Source organism: Seriola aureovittata, chromosome 22 (assembly GCF_021018895.1).
Source record: "Seriola aureovittata isolate HTS-2021-v1 ecotype China chromosome 22, ASM2101889v1, whole genome shotgun sequence".
NCBI lineage: Eukaryota > Metazoa > Chordata > Actinopteri > Carangiformes > Carangidae > Seriola > Seriola aureovittata.
Genome location: NC_079385.1, coordinates 5,271,474 through 5,292,802, shown reverse-complemented (window position 1 = coordinate 5,292,802; position 21,329 = coordinate 5,271,474). Strand labels below are relative to the sequence as shown.

At 40.9% G+C, this 21,329-nt stretch overlaps 1 protein-coding gene across 1 annotated transcript in view; it reads right to left on the bottom strand.

The window, feature by feature from the left end:
* Positions 1 to 21,329, bottom strand: part of camk1da (calcium/calmodulin-dependent protein kinase 1Da) — a 64,952-nt gene that overhangs the window by 12,577 nt on the left and 31,046 nt on the right. The window contains exons 4-7 of the mRNA XM_056367584.1: positions 16,217 to 16,291; positions 6,004 to 6,142; positions 5,398 to 5,524; positions 1,457 to 1,532 (exon numbers count right to left, since the gene is read on the bottom strand). Of these exons, the coding sequence (XP_056223559.1) occupies positions 1,457 to 1,532; positions 5,398 to 5,524; positions 6,004 to 6,142; positions 16,217 to 16,291 (417 nt within the window). The remainder of the gene's footprint in view (positions 1 to 1,456; positions 1,533 to 5,397; positions 5,525 to 6,003; positions 6,143 to 16,216; positions 16,292 to 21,329) is intronic.

The following is a 21,329-nucleotide window of genomic DNA, read 5'->3' as shown; positions in this document are numbered from 1 at the left end:
GACACACACATTTACTTTATGTGACAGAAAAAGTGAGGGAGAGATGGAGAGAGAGAGGGTGAGACATTCATTTCAAACATTAGACACAAATCACAGACACACAAACATTTGTTAAGTCTGTGCGTGCCTTATACTCTCTGCCACATCTCACACTGTGCATCCCATTAACCTGCTGCTGACCTCTGACCTCTGATCTGAGGTCTTGCCCAAGATAGTAATGTGTGTATGAGGTGGAACAAACACACACACACATAAATGGAGACAGATGGAGAAACACTCACACCTTAAAATAATTAAAGCGGTGGCTTCAGGTGTCAACAATGTGGAACACACTTTAGGGGTCATGCTCTACACACACACACACACACACACACACACCCACCCACCCACCCACATGTAAGTGGGCAGGACACGCACGCACAATGACCCGTAACATTGTACACATTCCACACACACTCTAAAAGTACTTCATGCACATCACAGTAACACATATATTATTACTAACACATATACACATTATTGTGGATTTCTAGCATGTGCACACACACACACATATTGCAAGTGAATGTATGTGTGTGTGTGTGTGAAGGGGAGTGCAGGAGGTGGGGGTGACACAGCAGAAGAAAAACAAAGCAAAAAAACAAAAAAAAACAAAAGTGGAAAAGAAATCTACCCTGCAGCTCCATGTCCATACAAGGGAATTCAGCAGAGCTCCATCTGGCTCTGATGATGGCACACACACACACGCACACGCACGCACGCACGCACGCACGCACGCACGCACGCACGCACGCTCACACACTCACACACACACACACTCACACACACACACACACACACACACACACACACACACACACACACACACACACACACACATGAACGCACACACAAGCAAATACAAGCAGGGTAATATCAACAAACACTTGTCATCACAAGTGCTTCATGTTCAGTAACAGTGTAGAGTTAGTGCTACATGACCTTTGAGGACTTCAGGGTCTGTAAACACATTAGCATACATTAGCATTGCTATCTGTGCAGTTACTGGTACATGACAAATCAGTGCTATCGAGCTTGATGGCGAGAATGTGAAGGTGGTTTAAAGTGTGTCTAACCCTAACCCATGGCATAACTGTGTCTGACTCTGAGATTCAGCAGCTGTGGTGCTCTGACCAACTGCTAGGAAAGGAGAGGAAAGACTCAAAGGCAGAGCTGCTTCAATGGAGGTGCAAGTTCTGTAACACTGTACTTTTACACTGGTCAAAAAACCCACCAAGACCTGCAAACATCAGGCTTTAGTCGGAAATGTGAAAGGGTACAATCAGTTCCCTGGTGAGAAACTATAAACTGAAATTGAAGCGATCTCAGTTTGAGAGCTTGGATAAAACCTGTACGGTGCTATGTCATACTTCCTGTACAGAGTGATGTCATAAAAAGAGGACGAGTTGGTACTTACAGGATGTAGGCAATCACTCCGATGGACCAGCAGTCCACTGCCTTACTGTACGGCTTCTGAGCGAGGACCTCTGGAGCTGAGAGCCAGAGAAAGAAGTGATCAGTTATTTTAGGTACATTCAGTTCTTATTACTAGTACTATGACTCCATTTTAAAGTAGCCTGGTTGTTGTTTAATGAAGCTTAAGTCTGGACTGTGTTTTCAGTAGCATTTCACTTGAGGGTCTAGTTAAAGCTGTATGTGGCTTTTACGTGAAAACGTAGCTGTTTATGAGCCTGAATACAGAGAAAGTATGCAGACTCTCAGTGTCTACCAAAATTAAAATCGCATGGCAGTTTGGTTAATGGTGGGAAATTTTCTGCGGGAGGTACACGTTCACATTCTGTACCTGAAATCATAGAGATGACTATCAAACCCAAGACATGTCTGCCGTTCTCTCATGGTCTTTGTGAAGAAATAGATTTGGCACACACACATACACATACACACACACAGACATAGCAAGATATGAAGAAATACCACTCATATCTGGGGCAAAACATAAACTTTGCACACGTGTGCTGAATCAGAGAGCTGAAGTTTGTTTATAGGTCTGCTCTGACTCATTGTGAAGGTGTGTGTGTGTGTGTGTGTGTGTGTGTGTGTCCTTGTTGTGCTGGATTCAGAATTAGGACATTTTTACACGCTGAGGTCATTCTGTCTGGTGCTCACTACTTCAAAAAATAAGTTGGGTCAAGATGTTACTTAGGTTTAGAACTAATAGAAAGTAAATATATGTAATATTAATATAGCAGTAACCTGATATTTTTTCATTGTCATTTCCTGTAACTGATTTTCTGTTGCTAAATACTAATGAGTGAGTGTTTTGTATCCTGCATGCTCTTCAAATGTGTCAAACACTGGCTGGGACTTCATAGACTCTGGATTTTCAGTTAATGAAGTTTGAGAGTCGGTTTCAGCTCATGATAATGACTCAGTTCTTCCTTTTTTATTTCGAAACAAGCTGCTGTTGCTGTTGATTGTGTTGTGTCTCGTTTTCATGAGCTTTCAGATGTTTGTCTCATTTTATTGTGGAAGAAAACAACAAAATCCAATAAGTCCTCCAACTTACTGTTGTTTTGGTGACAATAATAAGACCTGTATAGGAGCATACTAGCGGACCTTCATCGTCATAGTAACAACAATTATAAACTTTTGGTTAAAGGGGCTACGTGTTAGAGTGTGTACTGGGTCAAAACCCAGTGGGCGTCTGTTTTTACTGGCTCTCTCTGCGTACCTGTCTACTACTGCGTCTGTGTTCCAGTACTGGGCTCACTGGCCAATCACAAACCTTCACGTTGAAGTTAAATAAATCTAATCTCTGGATAGGGCAGTTATTAACATATTGCCAATGCTGCATAGATTGGGTCATAAACCAAGAAACTTAAAACCTCAAGTTTTTGTAAGAAAAAAGTTACGCGTTGTCATGGTTACTAGGTGATATTTTTTCATTGTCAGTGAAAACACGCAGTGAGCAGTATTTTGTGAGGGCAGGCACAGCTGGTGACACAAAGCAGAAATCCTCTGTAGGCCAGACCGTCTTGTTTAGATTCGGCCGTAGTGGTCTATGACGGCTACGAAGGCCACACCTTTGAAGACTGCGTGCTTTGAAGGTGTGGCCTTCTGGGACACGCCTACTATCTTGAAGTGCAAAGACGTATTAAAAGGAGGGGCAGGCTGGGACTAGCTGATTAACATGCTAACCTCGATAGATATCTCTGCAACACAATACATAAACGTCTTTGACACAAAGTCAAAACTGGTATTTCTTTACATTCTGTTGATAATCTTAGTTAATTGTTTAATGTCTTAAATTAAAATACTTACATATAGAACCTTAAAAGTTGTGGGGATCAGTCCTACACATAAACCAATAGATCAATATGTTATGAAATGCATTGTGAAAGGCATTGTGTTTTTTCAGGATGATAATAAGGAAAGACTGTTGAAACTTTTTTTTGTTGAATAAACTGGTTGGACTGAGGTGGACCACTGTTACCCAGGAATTTATAGTTCTCTAGTGCACATTTAATTTAAATTTAACACTTAGTTTTACTGCACTTTATGTCATGTCATCCAACTACTTTATCACTCATCACATACTTGCTGCAGACTGTCTGGATCTACTTTTGGTGTGTTAGTAGGATCAGTTCAGTTTGGTGAGCTGTTACAACACCGGCCTAGAGAAGTAACTTTTGTGGAATGAAGTATGTCGTGAAAAAAAAAACCGTGTCATTGCACACGCACATACTCATGCTAATTGTTCGGATCTGGTTTTCATTTGGTGAGTTCCAGGGTTATTTATACCTAAGTTATATTTAGACACAAATTGTCTGGAGTGGAAATACCCTGTGGTCAAGTAAACCTCTGCAGGAGAGCAAGAGGGGGGTCGACTGTGAAGGCCATAATGATGAAGGATAGATGGAAGAGGAAAGTAAAGAGAGATGAGTGGAGAGAGTGGAGGATAGTGATTGATGCTAGGGTATGAACATTTAAAGAAGTATCAAACCAAAGGCAAAGCAGGCAGTGTGTGAGCAGCTGATGAAAATATAATAACTTCAGACTGTAATGTGTTACAGCTGGCCTGATGGGGGCACTGCAAAATTAATTTCAAAACATTAAAATGAAAACAGTTATTCATGAATCTGCTTTTGTTTCTACAACAGATTTGTTTATGAGAGAGTTCGTACATTGTTTGTCAGAAACATGATCAGAGCAAACAGTCTGTTTGTGTTCCACCACAGAAGTTTGTGTACTGTCAACACTGAACATCTGTCTCTTACAACAACACACACACACACACACACACACACACACACACACACACACACACACAGAAATGCTCACACACACAAGCAGCAGCACTCACATGTACACACAGATGTGCACATATTCACACAAAATATGAAATACTGTATATGCATATGCATTTACACATGTACAACATAACATGCATGCAGGACAACACACACACACACGCACGCACACACACACACACACACACACACACACACACCTACACACAAAGCAGCGCTCTGTGTTGACTCTACAGAGGGGGGTTGTCTGTCAGGGAGTGATAAGCATGATTGGTGTGTGTGTTTGTAAGCTGTACACAGACTATCTGAGCACCACACACACACACACACACACACACACACACACACACACACACACACACACACACACACACACACACACACACACAGGAAAACATAAATGGTGTCAGATGGAAATGACATGATTCACACCTGTACTACAGACAGCTCAGTTCATATTCACATTTACCCTCACAACCTTTCCGAAACCAAATGATAAAAAAAAAATGTAAGGAGCACATTAAGCAGTGTCTGCTCTGATGTAAGGTGGCAAGCTGCACCCATCCACCACAACATTAAAACAGGTAACAGGTTTGAATGTTGCAGCTGATCGGTGTATTTTCTACAGTGTGGAAGCTGGTCCTGGACGCTATCAGAGGTTTAGGCTAACATTAACAAGCTATGTTCAACTCTTCATTGGATTTGGAGAAGCAGGGTTACCCAAGATTACGTTACCATTTCCCAACATTGTGTAGTGAGAAACGTCTTTCCGCTTGTAGCGATAAAAGTCAAACTTACGATTTCAAATTCTGAACAATGACATGGGAGTGTAACCTTTGTCTTGTTTGTCCAAGTATGTTAGCAAGGACGCTAAACAAGGTTGTGCTAAAATGGCATAAGTCTGATCTTAAATATTCCTCATTATACTCGTAATGGTAGAACTAACTATACTGCAATAGAAGAAGAAAGCTGTTTCTTCTAGACGAATGTGATGTGACGTGTTTGGCCTCAGTCGCCTCTCATGTACAGTGTACAGCCACCATGTGTATATACTGTCTGAGACCCTTTTAAAGACTGACCAACTTACCCACGTATCCTGGGGTGCCACAGGCGGTGGACATGACGTCACCACTGCCCTCCATCTTGGAAAGTCCGAAGTCGCTGATCATGATCTTTGACTCGTCTTGAGGATTAAAATACAACAAGTTCTCCGGCTGCAGAGAGGAGACAGACGGAGAGAAAGATTTCATATTTGTGACTTTCAATGGTTTTAAATTCACGGTCGTTTTGCTGAATAATTCGTTAACACCAGTTTCCTGTAGGAGAAAAACCTCAGCAGATAATATGAATGTGATTTTAAAAGAAAGTGTCAGACACCCTCTTTTCTTCCTCCTTTTACACCCAGCCGCTTTCTGGAGGTTGCTCTAACCAATCCCCTCTCTTCCAACAGCCGGCACGCGCCATGCTGACCCACAATGCACTGCATGTGTTGGGCCACTGCCCTTATTGCTGCAGTAAATCACAGGCTGCCAAGTGAGAACAAACCACTTGTGTGCATTTAAAATCTGGGAGTGGAGAGTGAGAGTGTGTGTGTATGTGTGGTCAGGCCTCAGTGAAGAGGCAGGGAATGTGTATGCGTGTGCGTGTGTGTGTGTGTGTGTGTGTGTGCGTGCATGTGTGTGTGTTGCAGTACCTTCAGGTCTCGGTGGACGATGCCCATCCTGTGCAGGTAGTTAACAGCGTCCAGGACTTGTCGGATCAGCGTGCTCGCGTCCTTCTCCGTGTAGAAACCTTTTTCCACGATACGGTCGAACAGCTCGCCGCCGGACACCCTGCAGAATAGGAAGAAGTGTGTAGTGTGCGTGTCAGTGTGTGTGTGTGTGTGTACAGTGCACTGTCACACATACTCACACACAAACGCACATACACACATGGCAGTAACTGGCAACAAGCAGGGAGGGTGCTGGGTTGAGATTTCTGGTAATTTATGAGCTGTAGATGTTTCCAGCCAAGAGTGTGTGGAAGCTGTGAGCCATGTGCTACCTCACACACACACACACACACACACACACACACACACACACACACACACACACACACACACACACACACTCACACACACATACAGATGCACATATTCCTGCAAAGTGCTTCCTTCCATCCTTCACACTAATTCCCAACTGGGCTTTTAAAAATTCAGATTTCTCTCTGACTGGAATCCAGTTCTATAATATTTCAAAATTAATCTTTGAACTTTATGAAATCTGTGGGGCGTTTTTTCCATTTTTGAGTCATGTTCTTTCCCGAGCAGCAGCAGCAGCAAGAGAAAGCCTTAAGGATGACAGTGGAGCAATGGGAAGTTAGAGATGGGGAAGACTGTGAGCTTTAAACATGAGACTGTTTCACATTTTTATGATTCAGGTCCAAATCTTTCAGTGAGGCAAATCAACCTCCTTTGTGTTTGTTATCCTAAAATACTGACTGGATTTGGAAATAAATGAAATTCCACCGATATCAGAGCAGCAAATTTTGAGAAAAATCTGATTCTCAGACTCAAAGTTTTTTTTTTGCAGTTTCTTTGTCAAAGAATTCATGAACCATTAAGTCAAAAATTTTAAAAGAAAAAATGTACTTTTCAATGTAAAAAAAAAAAAAAGGACAAATAAAAATGTTTGTTTAAGTCGACAGAATGAAATCAGTTGCTGCAGGAAGAAAAACAAAAGAAAGAAAAAAGCTCGCATTTGACCCAAGAAAAACATTGAAGTCAATCTGCAGTTTCTCCCTCTGGCAGATTCTTTCAGGAGTTAGTTTGATGTTTTATGACTCCAGACCACATGAAATAACTTGTTCAGGCTATAGTGCATACAGTGTGTACAGATGAGAACAGGCTCATTACCTGCTGTACAGACGCATAGCTCCCCCTGCTGGAGGATCCCCTCCTCTATCAGCTGAGACAACACAATCTAAAACTCTCCTGTGTAACTGTCACTGCAACTGTTCACAAGTCAAGCTGTGGCAGTAGTGACTGTCATTTCACAAGTAATAATAATAGTAGTAAAAGTAACAGCAGCAGTGATGAACCTACCCTTGTATTAATCTCTCTATATGTACTGCTTGTGTATACTTTGTGCTTTCAAGAACATTAAAGGACTTACAAACACAAACACACAAGCACAAAAGTGCACCAGGGGGCCACAAACGTGCACATACAACACACAAGAACGCACAAGGGCAAACACACGCTCGCACACACACACACGCAGTTGCCCGGTGTATCTGTGGGGCATCGTCACGGCGACAGATCAGATTAGAGCCTGTGGAAGTTAAACTCTAATGAAGTTTCTGGAAAAAAAGAGATCAGAATTAATTGCTAATCCTCTCTCTCGCTCTTCAAAGAGGGCAGTGACTCGCTCGGTTTCAGAGGCAGTCGTGTCTGGGAATGACAAGAAAGGGCTAAACACGCACGCACGCACGCACGCACGCACGCACGCACGCACGCACGCACGCACGCACACAGACACACAGACACACACACACACACATACATGGCAAAAAGGAGATCAGCCACCAGGCTGCATGGTTGCGTAAGCGTTTGTGTAAGGAGACCATGGCAATCAGACAGGAGCACCCACACAAGTACACACACACGCACACACACATACACACACATAGACAAAAACATATAAAACAAATACACAAAAAGACAAGCATTAAAAAACACAAGACACACATATAACACATGTACACACACACCAAAGCCGAACAAACAGTGCACACAAAATTAACAGTGTCACGCACATGTAAAAACACACACACACACACACACACACACACACACACACACACACACACACACACACACACACACACACACAGAGGCTGTGAAACAACTCTGAAGGTTGTCAGATTACCTCCGTTCAGCTTTTCTCATTTGATATACTCTAAATAAAGTCACAGGACATCCAGCAGTGAGGAGGTCAAAGGTCACAGAAGCCTGCTCATTTTCATAATGTCTCAGGATGTGTTTGACATGATGATGATGATGTGTGAGTGAAATTTATGCACTTCCAATTTATGGACTGAAAAAATCCATAAGTCGAACACAATCACCGCGGCGTGGCCCTACAGCTGTCAGTGATTGATTTGTCACTATAAATGTATATATATATATATATGGGGAGTAATCACCCCTTCACTTCAAAAACACAGGCTACAAGAAACTCTGTGGGCGTCACACCCACAGTCCATCCACACACATCATTTATTTAGGCTGATCTGAGGACTGTGTCGCTGCGTACAGACTGTGCTTTCAGAGGGTGGGCTCCAAAACCCTGCAGCTGCTTTGGGTGTGGTTTCAACTGGACTCACAATATTGTGTTTACGCCGCCCTGAATCGACGCCACTGCGAGGCATGTCAACAAAATACCACATGTACCCGCAGCATCATTTACACAGACTTAAAAAACACTTGATGAGGCTGAATTCAGATGGAAACTGAACTGAACTGACAACCTGCTGCTGTTTCTCAGCTCATAGATTCAACCTCAACGGCAACACTTATACAAAAACAAACCTCATTTGATATGACAAACTGGGGGAGTTTGTGTGTGTGTGTGTGAACTAAAATTTAAAATGATATTGCAAAATGAAAATAAAAAAAGAGTCATCATCAAAGAGTCATCGCTGTTTTCCAACTATCAATAGATGAATTTCAGGAACCAACATTCTTCTGGAGGAAACATTGCATCGTCCCTTCTCCTTCCTCCCGCTCCACCATCTCTCTCCATCCATCTCTCCTCCATCAGCTGATCCGTTTAGAGGCAGGCATTCGTAACGCTCTCCCGAGGCGACAGTCGTGCATCATGGCTGACAGCGAGTCTTAATTTCAAGGGTCTGGTGTGTGTGTGTGTGTGTGTGTGTGTGTGTGTGTGTGTGTGTGTGTATGTGTGTGTGTGTGTGTGATGCACGCTGTTCACCATGTCAGAGATGAAGAGCTTTTGCAGTCTTTGCAGGGTCAGACTAACTAATCACAGTAGAGCATCACAGATCTGACTGGAGCTATTGAGCTGCTGCGCTGATTAGTCGGCATCAAGGGAAGAAACCCCGCTGTTTCTGCGGCCGCACTGAGACTCCCGTTTGCCTCCTTTCATCCAGTCCATCTTTGTTTTGTTCACATAACCACTTCCTCAGATTACTGTGGAAACGGTCATGTAGACACTATCATTATACTAATTGCATTAAACTCCAAATCTGTGTAGACAGCTGGACAGTTATTAAGCAATAATGCAAAAATATTAGAAATAAAATAAAATAAATCTGATTTGGTAATTTGTTCTTGATTCGAATTTGTGTGTATGAGCTTACAAATACAGTGGACAACAATAAAACATTTCCATTTTCTGTTTCTTATTTTGTAGAAGTTCATCTGTCATGTTTTCATGTTTTGTGTGGACTGCAAAAAGAGCAGCTGACGCTCTAAAAAAAACATAAATCATAGAATTAATAAAGATGACCAGTAGGTTACCTCACATCCTCACAGACATGAATCAAATTATAAAACAAACTAAGGAAAATACTATGAACCATGTAAACGCTGTAATGAATGTCTTCTTTAACAAGGTTATGCAAAGTAATTGTGTAATGTGTGCATATAAACACAGCATTTTTATTTATAAATATCACAATATGAAAAATGTTTAGGGACTGAATGTTAAAATCCCTGATTTTATTTATCTTATTATTATTTCCATCATTGTCCCTGGTTTTTAAAGGTCCCATATAGTATAAAGGTAGATGTCCATGTCTTGTTTGATTATAAAGCAGGTCTAGGTTCTATGTTAATACTGTGAAAGCATCAAAGCCTCAGTCCACAGAGAAATGCACAGAGCCTGTATTCAGAAACTGACCTTTAAAACCTGCCGTCTGGACTTCTGTAAATTTGTGATGTCACAACAAAGCAGTCATCGCCATCAGCCATGCCCCAAGCCCCGCCCACCTGGACCCACCATCCAACCTTGCAGGATTTGGTTTCTCTGAGTGTTTACCTCAAATCTGCTATATTTTTATTTGATCACTCAGAAAACAGTCAGACAAAGAGAAGAGAGGCTCAGAGCCTCCTCTCTTCTGATTGGCTCACCAACCTGTTGTTGCTAGAGCTCCAGAGAGAAGCCTGAGAGAGAAGATGTAAAACTACACTGAGATGGTTTTTGGTTCTTAAAATCACAAATATATTTTCTTATGATCAAAACTTCAAATAAAACACATAGCGGACCATTAACCTTATCTGGACAGTGTCTGCGATTTAGAAAATAATAGAAAATAGGAAGTAATAAACAATAATGAACTACAAAAAGTAATCAAAAAATAGAAAAATCAACACAAACACAAGATTAAATGGAGCGTACAATAAATGTGGTTTACTTGACGACAAGTTAGGTACTGGCAATATGGCTGAAATGAGAATAAATGGGCCAGGCTTCGGGCATGGCTGAGAGCAGTGACTGCTTTATTGTGACATCACAAAGTTACAGAAGTCTTGATGGCTCATTTCAAGCCTCAGTTTCTGAATACAGGCTGTGTGCATTTCTCTGTAGACTGAGCGCTTTGATACTTTCACAGTATTAATATAGAACCTAGACCTGCTTTATAATCAAACTACACATGGACATTTACCTTTATACTATATCGGACCTTTAACCCCAGAGTACTGCATCACACCAGTGTTTTCACCTCGTCAGGCTGAAGTATGATGTTATAAAACAATAAAAACCAGTAAAAAAAAGTGTGCAACCAGGATAGCGAGGGAGCACAGTTTATGCCTTACTACTTTCTTATAGATTTTTTCAAAGCCAGTTTGTCTCTCTACTGTATGTCTTTCATATTTTATTAACATGCAATTCACAGCACAAACAACATCAATATAAAGCCCACATTGCACTCGGTTGCATCGATTTTCATAGCGGCGCGGACTGATTGCCTCCCTGCGGTCGAGGTTACGTAAGACAAGCTGTGATGAACGGGAATGAAAGAAATGCTGTCAGACAGCATCGATCCACCACACTGCAATTACACAGAAAATATTCAAAATCCTTTCTCCTAAATGAGATTTCTGTCTGTTGGAAAAAAAGAACTGACATCTCAATAAAATGCAAATAATTATAACAAATTACATTTATTACAGGGGTGGTTGGAACAAATTCATGTAGCAGAGAGATCGACTTTCTGGAGGAAAGAGAGTTTGTGCTCCGTCAAAAACAGTTTTGTGCTGGAGCTTTTTTTTCCGAGATAAGATGGAAACAAATGCTTTATGTAAAAACAGATCAGTTGTATAGTGATGAAGCTGCTTAAGGAAGAACAGCCTGCAGCAACGAGGACAGATAAAAGGGAGACTGAAATACTCTGATGTTTTTACACTGACTTTTACATATTTTTCACATTTTTCTCCAAAGTAAAACACATCCGTCTGTAATTCTGTCTGTTGTTAACATGTACGAGCTTAAAACAAAACTATCAGCACACGGTAGTAAAAAGAAGCATAAAAAAATACAAATCACAACATTAATAAGCCTTACTATTAACATTAGTAAGGCTGATAGGGTCTGGATGTTGCTTTTAGATTATTTAGAAACCAGACTTAACAAGTTAGTGCTTGATTAAAGCTGCATTAAGTAGGCCTGAACAATATCCAAATCACAGGAGCTGCAATTTTTTTTGGATAAAGGTAAAATGTGTCACAACAGACCATAAATGAAGCGCTGTGGTGAAACAGCGATGCTAAAAAATCATATCCTTCACCTGTAAATTTGTTTGGTACAAGCCCTAACGAGAATCTCCTCTTCATAATTTTTATAAATTTTTTTCAGTGTAAATGAAATGCAAAAATTACCATTCCAACTGAAATCATGACCTGTATCGAAAATCTTTTCTGCGTATCATTCAGCCTAAGCGTTACGTATATATGTTTTGGGGCAGTAGAAATAGCTGAAAATACAATATCTGACATATATCACCTTATAAGGTTGTTAGGGTGAACATGTGTGCAAACAGGCTGAACAGTTTCTTACTTACACATCCAGCAGTTTTGATTTTAAGACGCATCTCTTTTGCTACGTTTACTCCTGGTGTCCATCAGCCTGGACTACCAGTGGTCAATACAACATGGATAATGAATTACAAGTGTTACTGACGTGTAACAATGTGGACAATGTGCTTCCTGTTTGCACGTGAACGGTCATGTGATATGTGGTTTTCGTTTGAAAACGCCATTTTAAAGTGAAAACGTAGAAGTGTGTCATGGTCTCAGCCTGGAGGCTCCAGGGTTTTGTTTTTTGGACGTTCTTGGTTTTTGGTTTTCTTGGTTTTGGGTTTCTGTTCTGGGTTTTGAGTGTTTCTGGTTTGGGTGTTTCTGGTGTCTAGTTTTGTCTTCCCTGTCTTGTGCTCTGTTTCCCCATGCACTTCCTGTTTTATTTTGATAGTCATGTCGCCCCATTGTCTGAGTTCTAGTTTTGCTTCCTTTGGTTAATTCCCTGATGTGTCCCACCTGTGTCTGCTTCCCCACCTGTTCTCCATCACTAATCAGTTCTGTTCCTTTTTAAGAAGCCCTTGTACTGTCTTGTCCTTGTGGGATCATTGTTTGTTTGTTGGTGATGAGATTTGTTTGTTTTGTCAGTGGCTTTGGCCCATGTATGGATTTTTGTTTTTTGTTAATAAATTCCTTGACACTGGTTCCTCCTCTGCATTTGGGTCCACCCCTTACCCCGACTTACCTCAAACCGTGACAAAGTGTGGATGTAGCTTTAGAGGATAATTCTATCTGGATTCATCACTTTAACCGACGCCCTTTTCACATTACACAGGCATCCGATCCATTGTTAATCTAAACACATGGTTCAATTCAGCTGTTTGTTCATTCAAGGAAGGAAGAATTGGTGTTTGGAATGAGAAAGTTCAATGTTAATGGCAAATTTCAATAACATTTGCACCATATTGTTGTAAAATGGATACAGCTCCATTACCTACATACATAGCAATGAGTGTATGTATGTAACTAACTTACTGCCCAAATGCAAAATGAGGTTTCCCTCTGGTGATGTCTGTATTCAGACGTCTGTATTCTTCACTTTGTTTTATCTTCAGACAGTGTGAAACATGTCTGACATTAAAAAATGATGAAGACAAACAGTATCTTGTTTTTTCTGTGAGTTTTTAAGTTGTCGATATGTTTATTAAATTCAACCCGGTGAATAGAAACGCAGCTACTTCATATTTTATGTTTGGGGGCATTTCAAAACTTCACAGCACCCCACTCATGCTCATAAAACCACCATTTTTCAAGGTTGCTCTAAAATGTAATAACCCAGATGTAACCTTTGACCCTGTAACTATGGCAACTCACCCATATTCAATGAGCAGATGGTAAGAGAGAGGGAAAATGGAAGTGAGCAGGAGGTGGAGGTGGCAACGGAAATAAGGTGTGAGAGCGGAGAAAGCAATGACGCGAGCAGAGGGCAGAGACTGTGAGAGAGGAGTGACAAAAGATGCAGGGATGGAGGAAGGTGTGGAGGAGGACGGAGGAGCAGAGGTGAGGTCCTCGCTCTCACTGTCTCTCACTGCCGCCCCGTGCTAGAATTTGAGACATCATTCACTGCTGGTAGAAAATGCTGTTGAAGAACTAAAATAAAACAACAGCTTGGACAATGAAAACCTCTCGGGACAATTAGCAGTAAACGTAACAAACAGCCGGCCAGGGAACAGTAATACTCTGTGAAGTGGTTTAGTCATGACAACAGGAATCTCAATCAAAAGGTTAACACTGTAGGTAAACAGCTTAATCAGAGTAAGACCTCTGACTGGAGTCTGGCCAACGGCAGCTTTCAGGCTCTGTAACTTCTCACTAGGCGAGTTGAAGGAACTTCAGCTCTGAGAAAAGCTGAATGTGTTTCTTTGTTTACCGTTCGTCTGCTTGAAAAGAGCTGAGCAGACCTGATGAAGTCATTTATTTTCATTGCGCTAGCTTGTTAGCTATGTAGCCATGGACGAGAGATGAAAATTAGCCTCAAAAAAAGTAAAATTTAACTTCAGTATGTAATACCGGATGGCCATGATATCACATTCTTTCTCTTAATAATGAAAACTTTAATGACTAAACAATTAACTACAAAATTGCTCAATATAGTGCTGCAGGAATAAGTCCTAAAACCAGGAAATTAATTTGGATGCACACCTTTACAAAATCCAGGATTAGATCACAGAGTTGTATTTATGTTGATTAGATGTTGGACGGATTAATAAGTAAAAGCATTTTCTGTAGTTCATGAAAACTTTTAAGATTCTTGCTGCGTGGTCTTTGCAGTGAAGATTCCTCCTCAAGACGTTTTTCCCTTTTTCCAAAAGCAACACAGTTTGTTTGGAGCGAACACAAGCGCGTGGAAGAAATATCCAAAGCTGCAACCTACACTCAGTGTCCTCATTATTGAAGCATCCACAGAGCCTCGTGGATTAGCTGTTTAATGCCATTTAAAAGCAACACGTCAGCCTCCACCTGAGAGTTCATTCTTTACAGTATCTCATGAGAGAGTGTGTGTGTGTTTTTTTGTATTTTGTTGGTGTAGCAATAGAAAGACTTGAACACATGCAGCAGGTGAACAGATAATCCGCGGACACCGGGTTGTAAACACAGCCGCTGTTGTGTAACCCACAGCCGCAACTTCCAACCTGGACTTGACTAAAATTTTTCCAGTGTGAATGCCAAGCTTCCAGATCCAACTTCTCCTCTTACATAAGCAGCAGTAACCTTGCAGAGGAGGTTAGTGGGGCACCCATGGGTGAACCATGGGCGATCCTGCTTCCCTCTATTGCTGACCATCAAAGCAGAGATGGTACTGATGTAACAGAGGGCTTGGAGCTGCGTGGTGTGTGCGAGTGTGTGGGAGGACGGGTGGGCTTTTTGTGTGTGTGTGTGTGTGTGTGTGTGTGTGTGTGTTAGCGTGTGAAATGTTTTTGTCATCTCAGTGTAGCTGTCATTGAAGTGAAAAGTGTGTTTGTGTGTGTGTGTGTGTGTGTGTGTGTGTGTGTGTGTGTGTTGATGGGTAGGCAGCAGAATAGGATTAAAAGTGTGAAAAAGACAGAGATGAGGTAATAGGAATTTTTGGCACATGTATAATGTTCTGTGAGTAAATCATTATATTTTAACAAATCCCCATGCATATTTATCAAATAAGAAAATTGCACTCTAACTTTATTAAGCTAAATACACTGATTCAATTTGAAATGTTGTATGTAATGTAAAATGTTGTGTAGTTATTTTACAGCTTGTTCAATGTTGAATTTGAATAAAGATTCGATTTTTATGCTTCTACATTCTCGCAAGCATATTAAATTATAGGTCTAAAATAAAAAACAAAAAAACAAACAAACTACAAAGTAAGTAAGCCAGATTTCATATTTAAAGTTTAGACATCTGTTTTCTGCATTAGACCATCCCTGCCTTCATCCAAACCCCAAACCTTCAGTTTTCTGTTGAAACTATTACAGCCTAGTGGCCGTGAAGTTTAAGGTGCTGACTATGAACTGCAGCATCTGACCACTGTTAGCACGTTAGTCTCCTCCCCTCATTTCCTGTCATCTTTCTACAGTTATTTATAAAGGGATAAAATGCCCAAAAAGAAAACTGACAAGTTCATAACCCTGGTGACATCATCAGGGTTGTTTTTTCAAACTTTGAAAAGCTCCCTCCAGATAACCAGAAGACACTGTCCGACTGTTTTGACAGGCTGAACAGTGCTGCCTTCAAGTTTCAGCACAGAGCTCACCGTCACCAGATCACCTGAGACGTTGTTCTCATCAGTCAAACTGAACAACATAACCATCACTCAAGTAGAGAGCAACGATAAAAGACTTGAACTCACAGCTGCATGATCAGGTAGAGGTGGTCCGGACTCTCGTAGATGTCCTCCAGAGCCACAATGTTCTCGTGCTTGATCCTGCAGAGCAAAGACAAACCATTAGTGAAGCTTTTTATGTCAGTGCAGTCACGCACAATAACCCATTACCACAGCTAAATGACTCTTAATCCCCATGATTGCTTTTGGACTGCAGAAAGTTCCCCATTAAGTTTCTGCCACATGAATTAACATGACTGTTAATCCAGAATAATCTGACAGCGTTTCACCCAGTGTGGCCTCATAATCCAGACTTTACCATCCAGGTCTGGACATTTACTTCTCTTTGTGCTGAGGGAAAAAGAAAAATATGATTTGACAAAAATGCTTCGTATTTTTCCGGGGCTTTCAACTGTATTTCATGGTCTTCATCAGATGTCAACAAGAGTCCGGAGAAACTCCCCTGTGAGCGCTGCCATTACAAATAAAGTTTAGCTTCAAAGTTCATTCTTGACATTTGAAACATCAGTTTCCATTTAGTAGCTGTTCTGGGGCTTTCATATACCATGATCTTCATCAGCAAGCAGAGTTGGCCCGGTTGTTATGAAATGTTTATGTTCATATTTCCATTTCATATTTTACCCAGATTTTGGCAAATTAGATCTGTTGATGAAGATCATGTGGTATGATCAAAAGCTCCAGAACAGCTGCTAAATGGACCGGCAGTAGTCTGTTCCACAGTCAAGAAAGCTCAGTTGTCTCAAAGTATAACTGACCGAGTCTGATTAGCAGATGAAGGCTCTATGACATCTGATGAATACTGTGAGAAGCAGCTGAAAGCTTCAGGAATATAGTAAGTGTGTCTTGAGTTGAAATTATTTTGCCAAAGTCTAGCGTGAACTTTCACACTCGATCCTTATTTTTTATTTCCTAACAGCACAAAACTCTTTCATGGATTTGAATCAACAACTTCTTCTCAAGGAGCCAATCAGTTCTCACATTATGTCGCCATGGTTACGGTGTTGTGATGAGGGTGTTTCCTCACTCTGTGTGTGTATGTGTAGGTAAGCATTCGTTATCATAATTCCTCATACCTTGTAGAGACACGACTGATTTTGTGTGTGGGTGTGTGGGTTAATCATCTTTTGCATTGTGAACAGAGGTAATTCCTCTCTCTCTCTCTACCACACACACACACACGCACACACAGCAGGTGCACAGGTGAGCATCTATCACTTATTATGGTAGCGTATGATCTCTGAGATGGCAGGCAGGCGATGAACCGCAGAGCTGAGGCGTGACTCACTCACACACACACACACTCTTTGTTTCCCCCATAATGTGACTGTGTAAACAGATGTAGGTCCCCACAACATGAGTAATACCTGGACCACAAACACACACACAAACACACACACACACACACACTTACACACAAACACACACACACAGGCGTGCAGGTGGAAAAGGGATAATGTGTGTGTATTTAAGCCCTCTCTGGGATAATGAAGGACCGGCAGTCTGAGTGTAATGGCAGAGCAGAATCAGGGAGCATTCAGACAAACCCTCTCATACAGTACAGGCTTCATGGATTTCTCCTCCATCTGTCCTTTGCCACTGCTCCACACAGCTGGAGACAGACAGATGTGACATGTGCTGTTTTTATCTATGACATTAGCTCTGACTTATTCTTAAATTACAAGTTGATAAATTGTTTAATTGATGGACAGAAAATTTATTGACGACAATTTTGGTAATCAATTAATTTATCAAGTAAAATTTCTAAATACTCTATAATTTCAGCTTTTTTTTAGGGAGTATTTGCTGCTTTTCTCTGTTTTATTTAAGTGAAAATTGAAAACGTTGAAGTTTTGGAAAAAGACAAGAAAAAGCAAGCAATTTGAAGACGCAACTTTAGACTTAACAAATGCATATGCCCTACGTCTGATTCCAGTCAGGGACCTGTGCTGTTTGTCAAACCCTCCTCGTTCCTCGTTTCCTGTCTATGTCTGTCTACACTGCTCACTATCAAATTAAGGCAGAAAATCAAGAAATGTAGACAAAAAAGAGAATTTTAATGAATCAGCTGAGAGCAAATCAGAACTAATTATTTTTCTTTTAATGTTACAAACATGTGGCTCCTCTGAATGATGTAACAATAATACAGCTTTATGTAATGACCACCAGCTTTACTTCAAACTTTATTTCGACACACTTGTTAAACTCTTGTAGTGATAATTTAGAGAAAATCAAGTTTTTAACCTTGTTAACATCCATATGGTGTTTTTTATATAATACTATATAAAACATATGATGAGTGAAATAATCAGTCAACAACATGACTGAGTGTTTCCACCTTGAACTGCAGTGAACCAATGACAGTCTCGTAACAACAGATTCAGACAGCCAGGGTTTCATATGTCATAAACCTAAGGAACCAATCCTGTCAACTTCTGGGGACGGGGGGCGGGGTTAAATGAACCTGAAACCTTGTCAGTACAGAGAGAGAGAGTTAGCATTAGCACAAACACAAACACTGTGTCAGCCACTGCCAGTTACAAGCTCACAAACAACATAAACAAATAAAAGATGTTAACTACGCTAACCGTTCTGATCCGTCTGCTATTCTCTGGTTCTGGTCTCAACAGACTCCTCATCTGAGTCTGGGTCTGACTGAGGCTCAAACATGAGGCTGAGCCTCTCTGATGTTTCCTCCTCTAACCATCTTCATACTCTCTGCTCTTTTACCTGTCCACCTGGAGCCAGCAGGTGGTGGGCGGGGCACAAGGCCTGATCCAGAATTTCTCAATGAGGAAGTAAAACTAACCTCAGACATTTTTTATCATTTTTTATGTGGGAAAACTGTGTTAAAATAAAAAATTTAAGTTAAGTTAAATTTTTTTTTACAGAGTTTCTAGAGAGGAAGTTTAACTGAGAGAGTTTCATGCTGATTGAAGCTGTACAGTAGAAATGCTGCAACTGCAAGTCACTAACATTGTATGAGGAAAATTAACGGATGGCACATAAGTTGCTTTATTTACATCTATATGACAAATTCCCAACGTTGTGATTAATTTTGATTACTTTGTTCCTAATAGGAGTTGAATGGTCTCAACATGTTGAAATAAGTGTTGCAAATCAACTATCAGACAATATAATATGAGGATAAAGAAGATTTTGCCTGTGTGGTTTTTAAACATAGCTGAATGTATTACGTGTTGTTGATTAATGGCTCAGTGACTAGTGCGTCAGAGGATAGCAGTCTCTATTATTATCATTGAGGTGATTCCTTGGTACCACTTCTGTAAACTAATGAGACCATTATGTTGCACTCTGCCTATTTTTATCACTCAGGCTGGGACACTCCCTGGAAAATGTGTGCCATGGGAAACGGGGATGAAATGTCAACAGTCAACACGATGATGGCCTCTGCCTAACACAAGTGATTGTTGTTGGCATTTGTGTTCCTCCAAAATAAGACAATTTTTTTTTTCTTGATTTCTCCTTTAAATCATTCCTTCCACCGTCTACAGCCACAAGAATCTCACAAACTTTTAGTTCTGTTTGTTGGGTTCGATAAAAAAAAAACTATATCAATTCTTAAAATCCCAAGACAGACTTTGCATTTGCTCTAAACGTTGCGTGTATGCTGTGGTAACTTGTAAGTGGTTCAGTTAGGGCTGCATGATGTGGAAAAAGTTAGGAAATTGAGTTATTGCAAAGTCAACAAAAATGTTATTTTAAGTCGAAAAGTCATACAGATGATAGCTGTGACCTGCTTTTAGTCACGACAGTCTCTTAAAGTTCCTCTCCGGACATTTTTTAACCTACCACATAAAAAGTGCGAAAAAAACTGGATAACTGGGCCTGAAGCTCATCTATTCTTACTTCCTGCCCCGCCCACCACCTGCTTGCTCCAGGTGGACAGATGAAAGAGCAGAGAGTATGAAGATGGTTAGAGGAGGAAACATCAGAGAGACTCAGCCTCATGTTTGAGCCTCAGTCAGACCCAGACTCAGATGAGGAGTCTGTTGAGACCAGACTCAGAACAGTTAGCGTACTTAGCATCTTTTATCTGTTTATGTTCTTTGTTAGCTTGTAACTGGCATCCTGACTCAGGATGGTTAACTGACTAGCTATGTCGCAAATCTACAGGACAGAGATAGACTGAAAAAACTCTGCACACTGATCTGAGCTCAGTTTGTGTTTACTGAAGAGGCCGTGGAAGTCGACTGAACAGCGTGTGGATTCTACTTTATTCAGCTGTCCGGGACATGGAGCTAACACTAGCTAGCAGCTGTCTGCAGAGATCAAGCTGATGTGTGTCTTGTCAACACAAACAGTGCAGATGAATTAGTGAGATTTATTTTATCATTCTTGCTCAACTGTTTCGCACATGTAGACTTACAAAAATATGTCTGTGTCTGGTTTTAGTCGTTTGCCAAGGAAGATAAATCCTTGATCCAAGTGCTTACAACTGACCGTATAATGTTACAGTTTCATATTCAAGGGAACAACAAGTGCTGTCACTTGCTGAAGGAAGCTCCCAACATTGGTATTTATCTGATGTAACCAAGCAACATTTTCCTGTTTTGTGCCGTAAAGTAATTCAGCAGATTTCCCTCCAAAAACTGACCTGGCGTCTCTACATTGAGCCTGCCAGTCTGCTCAGTGATGCTCTCATTCGTCTACATGAATGTCTGCGTCTCTCCCTCATTACTGCAGGCGATTGTCATTTTCTCTAATGTTAAACAAAACAGCCAAATTAGCAAATGTATTGTATAGCATAATACATCTGTATGGTCAAAGCAAACAGAAGCCCGACAGTGTAATTGTGTCATTTCTGTGTGGTTGTGTGGTAACATGCTTGTGTGTAAGAGGGAGACAAAGAGAGTCCTCGTTGTTTTTTTCCTTTTGAAATGTGTCTGTGTATCAGGTGCATTGTACTGCCCTGGTTCCCTTATTAACTAGCTGCGTGTGCTGAGTAATTATTCCCATGGGTCTGTGTTAAACACCGCCTTATGGATACAAACATGGTGCCTCACTCAGTCCAATTATAACCTGCTCACCTGCAGAAGACGTTTCTGTGGCTTCCAACCAACATGTGAGCTTTGTTTGAGTTTGATGAAAAAGTGTGGTT